At 42.2% G+C, this 14,796-nt stretch overlaps 1 protein-coding gene across 19 annotated transcripts in view; it reads right to left on the bottom strand.

Annotated features, from left to right (window-relative positions):
* mark3a (MAP/microtubule affinity-regulating kinase 3a) overlaps positions 1–12,101 on the bottom strand; it is a 76,585-nt gene extending 64,484 nt beyond the window's left edge. For 18 of the 19 annotated variants that reach the window (XM_020917329.2, XM_055162221.1, XM_020917323.2 and 15 more), the window contains exons 1-2: positions 11,816–12,101; positions 11,100–11,365 (exon numbers count right to left, since the gene is read on the bottom strand). In XM_020917329.2, the coding sequence (XP_020772988.1) occupies positions 11,100–11,150 (51 nt within the window). In that variant the 5' untranslated portion in view covers positions 11,151–11,365; positions 11,816–12,101. Of the gene's footprint in view, positions 1–1,130; positions 1,506–11,099; positions 11,366–11,815 lie in introns of those variants that run through there. The other variant, XM_020917320.2, reaches the window with a different exon arrangement.
* Positions 12,102–14,796: the final 2,695 nt, after the last annotated feature.

Consider the following 14,796-nt stretch of genomic DNA (forward strand, 5'->3'; position numbering starts at 1 on the left):
CAGGACTACACCAGGACTACACCAGGACTACAGCTTTCAGGACTTTTGCTTTATGTCCTCTAGTCCTTTAGCGTGTGTTCTGACCTTATCCCACTTTTTGTTGTTATATTTTTATCCTGGATCAGACGGGAACGGCCTCTTTCAGCTCTAAAAATACCTGACAAACATTTCAGTGAAAAATGTTTCTTTAGAGTCTTTCACTAAAGCTCCACTTGACCTTGTTTTTTTTAACTTACTAATAATGTGTAAAAAATGTCTGAAGAAGTCTGAGCTGTGACTGAGTGTTCCTAAAACAGGGACAAAAGCGTGGAACTTAAACCTGGGACTAAACCAAGGACTGAACCAGGACTAAACCAGGGACTAAATCAGGACTAAACCAGGACTAAACCAGGGACTAAACCAGGACTAAACCAGGGACTGTTGATCTTTGTAAATAATTATTAGATGAGCTGTGACTGAGTGTTCCTAAAACAGGGACAAAAGCGTGGAACTTAAACCTGGGACTAAACCAAGGACTGAACCAGGACTAAACCAGGGACTAAATCAGGACTAAACCAGGACTAAACCAGGACTGAACCAGGGACTAAACCAGGACTAAACCAGGGACTAAACCAGGACTAAACCAGGGACTGTTGATCTTTGTAAATAATTATTAGATGCTCTAGAAAATGTTTTTAGTTCAGAATTTTAGCAATACATTTATAAATACAATGACTTTTTAGTAAATGCTTTAACCCGTTTAGTGTAACTTAACTTCAGTTTTAATTGTGAGAACTACAAATGAACTTTATTATTTGTCCCTGTTCGGAACTGATAAAGTTTCCATGTTTATTTCACACTTTTTCACATGAGTTTAGATCCACAATGGTCTCTCTTTAGTTGTTCTTTGTCCAACCAGTTTTAATGACTGGTCCTATTGTTATTCCAAGTCCAGCCTGGTTTCAGTCCTCGTTCAGTCCTCTATCTTTTGCTCCAATTTTGAGAAACACACCACATTAGTTTACTCTTTTTAACCATAAAGTTGTATTCTTTTAATTGAACTGCCCTTAATATTTACACAACTTATAAATTCTAATCAAAACTTCATCTTAACTAGTTTGTAAAAGTTTTAAGTTTCCATTTTGACTCACAAAGCTGCGGTGTCTCCTGTTGGCTTGTGCCCCAGTCATGTTTTAAGTGAAATGATCCAGTGAAGTTTGGTGAAGTGAAGTCCAGTTTGGAGAATAATTCCACATATGAAGCTTTAGGTGTTTATTGTGTTTAGTTTGTCCCGAGTTTGAGCCGAGAGGAAACAGCTCAGTCTGTGTCAGCCCCGCTCCAGAGCACGCCCACAGGAAGTCACAGCTTTTCAAAATAAGATTATCACCTCGTCTAACTAGATATTTGACTCCTCAGCTACAGGCTGAATGAAACAACACACAACCCCAACAAGGTGTGTTTTTGAGGAGGAACATTTAGGTCATAGGTCAGAAAATAGTGTAATATGAGCTCTTTAAAAGTGCTTTTTGGTTGAGGGTCCGTCACCTGCTTGTTTCTATGGAAATGTCATCACTCTGCCTAAAATGTTTCACAGTGTGACATTAAACAGCTCGACCTTACATTTATTCAATTCCAGGTGATTTTATAGCTCAAAAATACCTCGAAAAAAGGTATTCTGACTGTGAACGGGGTCTCCTCTGCACAGATTTGATTTATAGCTTGGTCTGGTTTGTTCTCCATGAAGATAGAAAGCTTTAATGCCATAATGTGAAACATTCCAGACAAAGCATTAACGTCTCCATGGAGAAAAGCATGGACCCTCCACCAGAAAAGTGACACAATGCAAAGTATTTCTTGTATTCGTTGTGTTCACTGGTTGCAGCTTATAGCTCAAAAATACCTCGAAAAACAGACATTCTAACTAGGGATGGGCATTCGATGAAATTTTCTTAATCGATCGTTGGAAGAATTAACGATCGATTATCGATGAATCATTAACGTTTTAATATTAAAATGGTCATCATTATTACTATATGCACTACTAATCTGCATAAATAAATTCAACTTTACGACATATAAACCGTAACGACTCTAGAGCCACATCAGCCCGTTTGACATTATAATGTGTTTAATTCAGTTTTGTTCAACTCTCACAGAAACAAAACTTAAAACTGCATCGCCAATTTGCATAAACTAAGCGAAGATAAAACTACAGCTCTTGTGTCGCTGATGCGGTTCAACTTCTGTTGGATTAAAAGACATGACTCAGTGGAATACAGGTTAGTGTGACCAGATTTGCATTTGTCAAAACCAGGACACTGTACGGGGGGAGGGAGGTGGGGACTCATCATCGACATTGTGCAACTCTCACCTGGTAAAACTTTTTCCCACTGGACACCGAAACATATGTGCTGCTTTATACACTGTGCACATGGACTCACACTTGTCCCGAACGCAACCGAAAGCCTGGAATTTCTTGTACAAGTCATTGTTAAATACACATTTGTGCTTCGGCACGTTGCAGGCTGACCTACTGTTTGTGTCTCGCTCCTTCTGATGCAGAGACACATGTACAGACCTATGTTTGGTCACACTACACACAGCAACTTACATTTGGTTTGTCGATTAAAATTAACATAATCGATGAAATTCTTAATGATCAATTATCGATTAATTGATTAATCATGCCCATCCCTAATTCTGACTGTGAACAGGTTCGCCTCTCCACAGATTTGACTCATAGCTTGGTCTGGTTTGTTCTCTATTAAGATAGAAAGCTTTAATGCCATACTGTGAAACATTCCAGACAAAGCATTAATGTCTCCATGGAGAAAAGCATGGACCCTCCACCAGAAAAGTGACACAACGCAAATTTTTATGAGTATTTCTTGTATTCATTGTATTCAAAAATACCTAGAAAAACAGACATTCTGACTGTGAGCAGGGTCGCCTCTCCACAGATCTGGCCTGCAACCTGGTCTGATAGATAGAAAGGTTGTTCCACAGAGTTTCTCCACAGAGACGGACCCTCCATCAGAAAAGTTACACAGTGCACCTTTAAATCATGTCCAGAAGAAATGTGAAAAAGACTGAAATGTGAACTGACAAACTAATACAAGAATCACATTTCAGAACAAGTTTGTACCATTTTTTTATGCAGAATAAGACCAGAGATTTAGTCGTTTGTTGGAAATGATGGCACTTCAACAATGGCAGCCTTTGTGATTTGTTCATTGTGTCTGTTCAAATTGGGATTTTGATTTGATTTTAAACTGTGCAGCCCAGTGATAAATATTGACTCCAAAAAATACTGTTTCATCTTTCATGCATTTGAACCAGCCCCTTATGATGAGTGCAACACAGAGGCCAGTTACGTCGCCCAAATTGGCGTCACCGGAGCCTCACCCTGGAGCCAGGCCTGGGGTGGGTGCTCGTCAGCGAGTGCCTGGTGGCCGGGCCTTCCCCCATGGGGCCCGGCCGGGCTTAGCCCGAAGGAGCAACGTGGGGCCGTCCTCACTCGCTAGTCACGGTTTGTCCATAACGAACACCATGTTCGAGCACAAGGGTGTCCATAAGTGCACGTGGCACCAGGACACCCTAGACCGGAGGTCGATGATCGACTTTGTAGTCGTGTCATCTGATCTCCGGCCGCGTGTCTTGGACACTCGGGTGAAGAGAGGGGCTGAGCTGTCAACTGATCACCACCTGGTTGTGAGTTGGGTTCGCTGGCGGAGGAGGAAGCCGGAAAGACCTGGCAGGCCCAAGCGTGTAGTGAGGGTCTGTTGGGAACGTCTGGCGGAGCCCTCTGTCAGAGGGACTTTCAACTCGCACCTCCGGGAGGATTTCTCCCGGATTCCGGGGGAGGCTGGAGATATGGAGTCCGAGTGGGCTTCATTCTCGGCCTCTATTGTCGATGCGGCTGCTCGGACCTGTGGGCCTAAGGTCTGTGGTGCCTGTCGCGGCGGCAATCCCCAAACCCGGTGGTGGACACCGGAAGTAAGGGATGAAGTCAAGCTGAAGAAGGAGTCCTATCGGGCCTTGCTGGCTCGGGGGACTCTTGAAGCAGCTGACGGGTACCGGCGGGCCAAGCATGCTGCAGCCCGTGCGGTTTTGGAGGCAAAAACTCGGAGCTGGGAGGAGTTCGGGGAGGCCATGGAGGAGGACTATCGGACGGCCTCAAAGAGATTCTGGCAAACCGTCCGGCGCCTCAGGAGGAGGAAGCAGTTCTTCGCCAACACTGTTTACAGTGCGGGGGGAGAGCTGCTGACCTCGACTGGGGACGTTGTCCGGTGGTGGAAGGAATACTTTGAGGATCTCCTCAATCCCACCGTCACGTCTTCCGAGGAGGAGGCCGAGGCTGGGGACTCGGAGGCGGACTCATCCATCACCCAGGCTGAAGTCACTGAGGTGGTTGGAAAGCTCCTTGGTGGCAAGGCTCCGGGGTTGGATGAGATCCGTCCTGAGTACCTTAAGTCTCTGGATGTTGTGGGGCTGTCTTGGCTGACACGCCTCTTCAACATCGCGTGGCGGTCGGGGACAGTACCTCTGGACTGGCAAACCGGGGTGGTGGTCCCTCTGTATAAGAAGGGGGACCAGAGGGTGTGTTCCAACTACAGGGGGATCACACTCCTCAGCCTTCCCGGTAAGGTCTATGCCAGGGTACTGGAGAGGAGAACCCGGCCAATAGTGGAACCTCGGATCCAGGAAGAGCAGTGTGGTTTTCGTCCTGGCCGTGGAACACTGGACCAGCTCTACACTCTCCATAGGGTGCTCGAGGGTTCATGGGAGTTTGCCCAACCAGTCCACATGTGCTTTGTGGACTTGGAGAAGGCATTCGACCGTGTCCCTCGTGGTGTCCTGTCGGGGGTGCTCTGGGAGTATGGGGTCCGGGGCCCTTTGCTAAGGGCTGTCCGGTCCCTGTATGACCGGAGCAGGAGCTGTGTTCGCATTGCCGGCAGTAAGTCAGACCTGTTCCCGGTGCATGTTGGACTCCGCCAGGGCTGCCCTTTGTCACCGGTTCTGTTCATTGTTTTTATGGACAGAATTTCTAGGTGCAGTCTGGGGCCGGAGGGGGTCCGGTTTGGGGACCACAGGATTTCATCTCTGCTGTTTGCGGATGATGTTGTGCTGTTGGCTTCATCGAACCAGGACCTGCAATGTACACTGGGGCTGTGTGAAGCGGGATGAAGATCAGCTCTTCTAAGTCTGAGGCCATGGTTCTCGACCGGAAAAAGGTGGCTTGCCCTCTCCGGGTGGGTGGAGAGTCCTTGCCTCAAGTGGAGGAGTTCAAGTATCTCGGGGTCTTGTTCACGAGTGAGGGAAGGACGGAACAGGAGATTGACAGGCGGATCGGTGCAGCTTCGGCAGTGATGCGGTCGCTGTATCGGACCGTTGTGGTGAAGAGGGAGCTGAGCCGAAAGGCAAAGCTCTCGATTTACCGGTCAGTCTTCGTTCCTACTCTCACCTATGGTCATGAGCTCTGGGTAGTGACCGAAAGGACGAGATCGCGGAAAGCGCTTGAAATGGGTTTCCTCCGCAGGGTGGCTGGGTGCTCCCTTAGAGATAGGGTGAGGAGCTCAGTCACACGGGAGGAGCTCGGAGTAGAGCCGCTGCTCCTCCACGTTGAGAGGAGCCAGTTGAGGTGGCTCGGGCATCTGTTCCGGATGCCTCCTGGACGCCTCCCTCGGGAGGTGTTCTGGGCATGTCCCACCGGGAGGAGGCCCTGGGGAAGACCCAGGACACGCTGGAGGGACTATGTCTCTCGGCTGGCCTGGGAACACCTCGGGGTCCCCCCGGAGGAGCTGGAGGACGTGTCTGGGGTGAAGGAAGTCTGGGAGTCCCTGCTTAGGCTGCTGCCCCCGCGACCCGGCCCCGGATAAGCGGACGAAAATGGATGGATGCATTTGAACCACAAGTTGATATAGTCATCACTGTGACATGTTTAGATACTCAGTTACAACTGATGTTTTGACTGTTCAATGTTCTCATCGGTTTTATTTCTGGTTTACTTTTGATTCACTTAGGTTTAATTTAAGACAAGTTGTAGATAGGGCTGCAAGTTTCACTAAAAGTGCATTGTGTAACTGTTTTCTAGGTATTTTTGAGCTGTAAAACCACCTGTAATTGAATAAATGTGAAGTAAAGCTACATTTTATTTCATCCAGTTTTGTTCTCATAATTATTGACAAATCCCAATATAGTGTCTTTGTTTTAGCACTGGGAGATATCATGATAGACTGAATCCTGATGCATACTGTATCACCAGATTCATGGTAATACACAGCCCTGAGTTTAGACCTGGTTTGGTGCAGCTTCAGTCCTGCTGTTAAAGCTGTGCAATTAATAATAATAGATTAATAAGATTGAGATTGAGTCATTTCTAATCATCAGTGATCAGCAAGTTGGGACTAAGTCTATGTGGGAAAAATGTTACTTTGTTTTATGTTAAAGGTGCATTGTATACCGTATTTTCCGGACTATAGGGGCGCTCTTAAGCCTCCAACCCAATCAAAAATGACGCCCCACAATCCACTCGGGTGTTCCAGCATGACTTCAGTAAACTACAAAGCCGCACCACCCGGAGCAGACAGCGACCGCACAGTGAAATACACCCACAGACACACTCATCACTCCACGCCGACGAGGAACGGAACTGAGGAATGAACCGAAAAAGCAAGTGCAATGTGTCACTTCTAGATACAACTGAACAACTGAGCGGTCCCAGACAGCACCCTCCCTACACGCCACAACTGAACAAAGCCCAGAGTCACCGTGAACGCCACAAAAAAAACCACTCACCCATCCAACTGTTGTTTCCTTTAAAGTCCGGTGCGGTTTATTTGTGAAAAAAGCTCAAAAATAGACCATTTAATGACAGTGCGCCTTATAATCCAGAGTGACTAATAGTGCAGAAAATACGGTATCTTTTCTGGTGAAGGGTCCGTCAAATGCTTTTCTCTGTGGAAACTCCGTGAAGAAACATTTCTATCTTCATGGAGACCAAACCAGACCAAGTCACAGGTCAGATCTGTGGAGAGTAGGGGTGTAACGATATCTAAGTCTCACGATACGATATTGTCACAGAATGAACCTCATGGTACGATATTTATTGCAATATTGTGGGAAAGCTCACGATATGACGATATTCTACATAATAACAAGAATGTAAAAAATGTAAAAAACATAACTTCATGTTGTCTGCACTGAAATGCATCATGGGATATGTAGTTCTCTAGGTTTTTTAGCTGTTGCTACTATAAAACCATGTATTTAAGCTAATTAACTTGTGATTCTATATATTGTGACAGCCCACGATATTATTGTGAGACTTCTGACGATACGATATCACGATATTTTGGTTATTGTTACATTCCTAGTGGAGAAGCAACCTCGCTCATAGTCAGAATGTCTGTTTTTCTAGGTATTTTTGAGCTATAAAACCACCTGGAATTGAATAAATGTACAGAAGACCGTTTTAATGTCACACTGTGGAACATTCCAGACAAAGCAATAACATCTCCATGGAGAAAAGCATTTGACGGACCCTCCAACAGAAAAGTGACACAGTGCACCTTGAAAATATGAACTTGAATTAATAATTAAAACATAAATTGCAAGTTAATCCCAATGCTTTTCAGAAACGTGGGTCTTTCTGATCAGGTATGACACGTGTTGGCTGCAGCGCTGGGCTTGGGGCCTGTCTGGTGTTTGTGGGTCAGCTGTGTTCAGTCACATTTAGGTCACAGACTGCAGAGACAGAGCTGCTCATTTGAGTCATGAGTTTCAACACAGACACAAAAACAACAGCGGAAAAGAAAAGAGAGGTTAAAACTGGCACCGATACGGCCAATCCATGGGTTTCAGCGCGAGAGAGAGAAAAATTGGGACTGTTGCCATGGCAGTTAAAAAAAATGACATCTATGTTTCAACCGTCCTCAAAATGGCACCATAAAAGAGGAAGCTGAAACCAATGAATACAACGAATACAAGAAATACTCAGAAAAATTTGCATTGTGTCACTTTTCTGGTGGAGGGTCCATGCTGTGAAACGCTTTTCTCCATGGAGACCTTAATGCTTTGTCTGGAATGTTTCACAGTGTGGCATTAAAGCTTTCTATCTTCATGAAGACTAGGGCTTCATTAAGAATTTGCAGATACGATACATACCTCGATACATAGACGACGATATGATACATACCTCGATACATAGACCACGATATGATACATACCTCGATACATAGGCTACGATATGATACATACCTCGATACATAGGCCACGATATGATACATACCTCGATACATAGGCCACGATATGATACATACCTCGATACATAGGCCACGATATGATACATACCTCGATACATAGGCCACGATGTGATACATACCTCGATACATAGGCCACGATATGATACATACCTCGATACATAGGCCACGATGTGATACATACCTCGATACATAGGCCACGATATGATACATACCTCGATACATAGGCCACGATGTGATACATATCTCGATACATAGGCCACGATATGATACATACCTAGATACATAGGCCACGATGTGATACATATCTCGATACAGTGCACTTTCGATTCAATACGATATATTTCAAATCGATTCGATACAGTTCAATAAAAATAAAGGCTAAATCATGTCTGTGATACTAAAAGTCTTTGTTAAACCACTTTTTGTGCAAAGTTCATATGAAACACAAACATTTTAATCCTCAAAACAGTGAAAATGTCAAATAAAAAAGTTTCCTTCCTCTAAACAAGTACCAAAAGCTGTAGCTGTAACAAAATAATTTAGTAAAATATACCAAAAAATACTCTTGGTGATATATCGATTCAGCAGCCCACGATATCTATACTGTATCATCACATTAAGCGATATGATATATCGATATTTCAATATTTTTGCACACCCCTAATGAAGACCAAACCAGACAAGTTAAAAGGCCAGATCTGTGGAGAGGAGACCCCACTCACAGTCAGAGTAGCAGTTTTTCGAGGTATTTTTGAGCTCTAAAACCACCTGTAATTGCATAAATGTAAAGTAGAGCTGTTTAATGTCACACTGTGGAATATTCCAGACACAGCAGTGACGTATCCGTAGAAACAAGCAGGTGAGGTGATGGACACTCCTGTAGAAAAGTTACAAAATGCACCGATTCTTCTTCTAACAATACGTGCTATAGTTTATTTAGTGATTCAACTTCCTCTTTATTCACCGTGTCTGTGAAAACAAAAGGTAACAACAGGTCAACAGACTGGATTCAATCTATCCATGTGACCAGAAAAAAAAAAAAGGGACTGTTGCCATGGTAATTAAAAAACTGAAATCAAACGTTAGATCTTTTGAAGAGTCAAGGGTCCCCAAAGTGGCAACAGGAAGATAAAACACATGATTATAACCCATCCAAGCAAAGATGTTGTGATTTGTATGTGACTTTTACGTAATGGTTCAATGATTCAACCCCATTATAAACGTATTATGTTCTATACCGCTGCCTCGTCACATGTTCTGCTTTAGGCCAGGTTTGGGGCAGCCGGTACTGACGAAAATTAATGTCGTTCTTAATGTTTTGACAATCACGTTGACAAAATCCAGACGATATTGATCCTTAATAGCTGATGTCATCAATATTCTCTGGTTTGGTCTGGTTTATTTTAACACAATCTGACCGTACAGAGCTGGTTTATTTGGAGCTGTAACATGTTTAGTTTTCAGACTATGTTAAAGGTTATTTGACAGGGATTGCTACGTGCCTGTAACATGATGATTGAAGGTTCGAGTACGGCACAAAACCGGATTGAATACTAAACCACAAAACCACAGAAAAATAACTTTGATTGGGTGATTGCACTGCAAGTTTCTGTTTCAATATTTCAATATATTTTCTGACATCAAAATTAAAAAGGTACAGTAGTAGTAGTACCTAGTAGTAGTAGCATGATTCCATGAAAATAGAAGGTTAAAACCATACTTTGGTCTCCATTATCAAGGAGACAGATAAGTTTTGATATCATACTGACGAAAATTATAGCCAAAACAACATTTCCACGAAAACAAGCTTCCAGCGGGCTAAATAAGAGTCAGGTTTGGGGAAATGCAAGCTTGTTTTTCAGTGCAATAAACCAAACAAACAAGAAAAGAAAAAAAGGAAACCACATGCTTGAACTTTAATCCATATCTTGGCTAAAGGTTACATACTGTGGCTTTAAATAACAGAATAAAGTCTGTAATAATAATGGCACAATATCAAAAGTCTCACAGTATATACAAACTGCCTCACCTAAAAGCACATTAAAATCACAATGGAAACTACACTGACCATAATCCTTTGCTCAATATCATAAACAATATACATGACATTAAAACTGTATACTTGTATCTTTTATAAAATAACCACAAAGGTTTGTCAGGAAGGAAAACTATGGATTTTGAGAATACAGTTTACATGTATAGATTTTAAGCAGAACAAGCGTATTATAGTTGGTGTATTTGGGCGTTTCATCTGTTATATAAGTCTTAAATTGTAAATACATGGGATTAGTAACAGAATTGCGACACAAAAACAGCGGATTTATGTTGAAAACCTCAGACCGGAAACCCCATTTGTTTGGCTGTCTATGCTTTAACCTGGAGTCACGCGGGGGCGGGACGAGCATGCCCATATTTGGACACTGAACGGCTGAAGGTGATGATTGACAGCTGGAAGCAGCCAATGGGAGGACGGGACATAAACTACTGTTGCCTGCCAGAAAGAACAGGCAGACCAGAGTTTTGTTCAATTTTGGGCCTAAATAAAAGCGATATAATTCAAACAACGAATAAGTTAAAATTCTATGGCAAAGTTAAGAGTTTAATCTATAGTTTTAATCCAAGTAAGGTGTTATAAATGTGAGGGAAACTTCAGTTTGGGCGTGTTTAGCCAGGAGGATATGCTTGTTTACGGTTTACAGACACAAAAGTACAAAATCAATCAAGGAAGACAGAGGGACCATTGACAAAAACACCCCAAATGTTACTTAAAACTTAACAGTAGACTTTGATTGAGTTAAATATCAAGTTATAAAGTTATACAGATAGATAAAGGTGATAAAAACGGCTTGTACTTACACTTTCCGTCGATTTTTCGTTCACAGTTGGCAAAGGGGTTTTGGTTGACATCCTGCCCCGGGTTATTTTTACTACTTTAGATCCCAAAAACCGACACAAACTCCACCGACTCTTCGTTAAGTCCGACAGCCGAAAAATGAAAGGTTTGTCCGGGTAGACGGTCTCGGCATGGACCGTGACAATCTCCAAAGCAGTGGACCCGGTGTTAGAACAAAAAGTGCTCCCCAGTAGAAAATAACATCCCTTTTGCTCCAAGCTGTGAAAACCTGCAAAAATGTAAGACAAATTAGTCATGGGACTACAAGACACAATTAATTTAAGTAACACATGAAAGCAGTTTTGAATATTTTGTTGAAAACTTAAAAGTAAACGCAAACAAAATCCAAGAATCTAAAATATGCATACTTTCTATACGTGATAGCCATTTTAGACAGGATATCCTGACGTGGGACTAAATTAACATAAAACACAAATAAATTAGGTGTAAGCAAATATTTTCAATTGTAAAAAAATATCATAAAACAAGTCAAAACTGGCAGAACGTGGAGTGAAAAGGGGTATCTAGTGAAGATGTGCAAAGGGTGCAAAATTCGGCAAAACACCGAACGTGTTTCAGCCGAATTTACCAACTGTTAGCGCCCAAAATTGTACAGATTTAAAACATAAGCCGATTTAAAGTGGTGAAATGTTTAGAATGTGAATAGACGATTTATTACCTTATTTAAGAGCGGTAAAAATCACTGTCCGTCTCTCTATCCGGGCTTGAGAACTACGGTAAAGGCGGACTAGTTAATGTCTCTCGGTGACCACTTCCCAACGAAAATCGCTCCAAAGTGGGTCCAAAAACATATCCAGACGCGCGGGATGAGGTACCGGAGCTGGCTAAGGGGGTTCAAAGGAGGACAGAGGCCGAATCGGAGGTCCACAGCTCGGTTTGGTCCATCTCTGGGGGGCCGAAGAGGGGCTTCTGTGTCGGGGCTAGGTGGGACCAAAATGGCCGCTCGGTGCTGGGACTGGATTAGGCCGTGTTCATGGACTCACAGCAGCGTAGGACAAAAGAACATCACGACCACAACATGAAAAAAGATCACGAAAAAACTGTTGTTCAAATAAAACAATATGATATGAAACGAATATGTATTTGTTCTAAACAGAATTAGAGACATAGTTGATGCGAATAATACTTCCAGAAGCAAAAATATCAAAGTTATGTAAAAGAAACTCATTGATAGAACTGTTATGTACTATTATTTTCATCGTGAATTAAAAACACTGTGAGAAAGAGTGTTCAGTAGTGCACATCTTTGACAATGCTCGCCCCTCTTAGTCTAAATTTACCCGACAAAACAAGATGAGCAATAATATGCATATTACAAATGACAAATTTTGCAGGTTGTGTTGTCATGAAATTATTTTTCAAACAAGAATTTTCTGTGCCATCTTGTATAAATCTGCAGGGAACACTGATTCATCTGCAGATCCATCCATTTTCTTCCACTTATCCGGGGCTGGATTGCAGGGGCAGCAGTCTAAGCAGGGACTCCCAGACTTCCTTCACCCTGGACACTTCCTCCAGCTCCTCCCAAGCCAGACGAGAGACATAATCCCTCCAGTCTGTCCTGGGTCTTCCTAGGGGCCTCATCCCTGCTCAACATGCTCGGAGCACCTCCCGAGGAAATTGTCCAGGAGACATCAGAACAGATGCTCGAGCCAGCTCAGCTGCTTCTCTCAATATGGAGGAGCAGCGGTTCTACTCCGAGCTCTTCCCGTGTGGTCATCTGCAGATAGCATCACAAAATCACTTTCAAATCATAGGCTGTTATTTAATGTGTCAATATAGTTTAATGTTACAAATCTGCCAATGAAAGTCTGTGATCATTTTGGCTTAAATTTACTTGTCTGAGTAAATTGTCACGGTGATAATATTTGTATTACCATAGGTCTGCCCTCTCACACAACTCTGTAAAACTTTGGTTTAATAATGTGGTGGTTTATTCATTTCAAACATTATTACAGATGAGTTGATTTTATAATAAATATCTATAAATATCTTTGTGGCACAGTTTGTTGGTTTTAAATAGTTTGTTTAACCTAATTTTATGGACATTTTAGACAAACTGCACCCCATAATGTCAGTGTGTACGTGTGTGTGTGTGTGTGTGTGTGTGTGTGTGTGCGTGCGTGCGTGCGTGTGTGTGTGTGTGAGATTACAACACAATCCAACACAAACTCAGACAATAGATTTTCACATTGAATTCAAAAGGCATTGCTTTCAAGAATGCAACATTTTCCATTTAAAATACACTACGCTGTGAAACAATAATCCAAATGAATTAGTGAATAAGCAATGAAATAACTTTTTAATCAAGAGAGAGAGAAAGCACAATTATTTCCTACAGTCCTTGAAGTGTGAGGCCAGCTGAGCTCTGTGTCCTGAGACAGAGAAAGAGAGAGAAAAGAGAGAGAGAGAAAGAGAGAGAGGGAATGGGAGAAAGAGGAGGGAGAAAGAGGGAGAAGAGATAAAGAACAGATCTAGAGAAAGCAAAGGGATAGGGGACAGGACCAGGGACGGGAGAAAGTGTGGAAAGTTAGAAGAGGGAGGTAGAAAGAGAGAGATGCAGACAAAAGAAAAGAAGTGAATAGGTGAGAGAGTGGAGGGAGAGAGAGAAACAAAGAGGAAAGAGAATGAAACAGAAGAGGATGGAGATAACAGGGGAAAAAGAGGCAGAATAAGGAAAGAGGGTGCAGAATAGTGAAAAGTGAGATGCAGGAGAGTGAAAGAGAGATAAGGAGAGAGAGAGAGGAAGCAGAATAGGAGTGATAAAAATGATAGAGATGCAGAGAAAGAGAGAAAGGAAACATGGAGAACTAAGGAGAGGGAGAGCAGAGGGGAAACAGAATGATAGAGGGACCAGAAATAACCTCACAGATGTTGCATTTGGAGTTTTAAACCTCATTAAAGTGCAGTTTGACTGATTTCAAATGGCTAAATCCTCTTCTGTCCGTCTGTGGTGCCTTTTAAAACGAGAATATTAGGTAACACTAAGTCTGTGTTTTAATTTAAATGTAAGTATTTGCTGAGACTATTACTGAAACTTAGAAAAAATATCCAATGTAATAGAATTTATAAAGTGAATCAAAAGCACTGACTTCTACTGCTGGGAAAACAATCTCAGCATTTGTTCAAATCAATAAAAAATAAAAATAGTTTACTGTACAAGTGCTACTATTTATACAAATGTGGAATTCAGGGCTGTGGCTGACTTCCACTGATTGCAGACAGATGGCGCTACACACTCAAAAATCCTTGTAAAAGTAGATTTGGAGGTTGTCAACAATTTATCTAGACTTTATCTTTAAATAAATGATCACACTGCTAAACATCAGTGGACTATAGTGTAATTTTCATCTCATTTTCATTTTATCAGTTGTAGTCACAGTTTCATTAATATAAAGCAAAAAACATTTTAAATTATGCATCAAGCTTATTCTTTTGACTATTGTGTTCATTGTGTCTCATTTTCCTCATCTTTTCTAAATCAAGGAGAGCTGCAAGAAACTCAAATGATAAAATCAACAAAAGTCACTTGTAGACTTTCTCAAAGTGAGGAGAGTAACCAAAAAAGTAAGAGTACAATTTCATGTACAATATGTGTGCAGCATCAGATATTCACAAAGTGGAAGTAGTAGAAGGAAA

Source organism: Boleophthalmus pectinirostris, unplaced genomic scaffold (assembly GCF_026225935.1).
Source record: "Boleophthalmus pectinirostris isolate CB_2022bp ecotype Guang Dong unplaced genomic scaffold, ASM2622593v1 HiC_scaffold_10, whole genome shotgun sequence".
In the NCBI taxonomy this organism is placed as follows: Eukaryota; Metazoa; Chordata; class Actinopteri; order Gobiiformes; family Gobiidae; genus Boleophthalmus; species Boleophthalmus pectinirostris.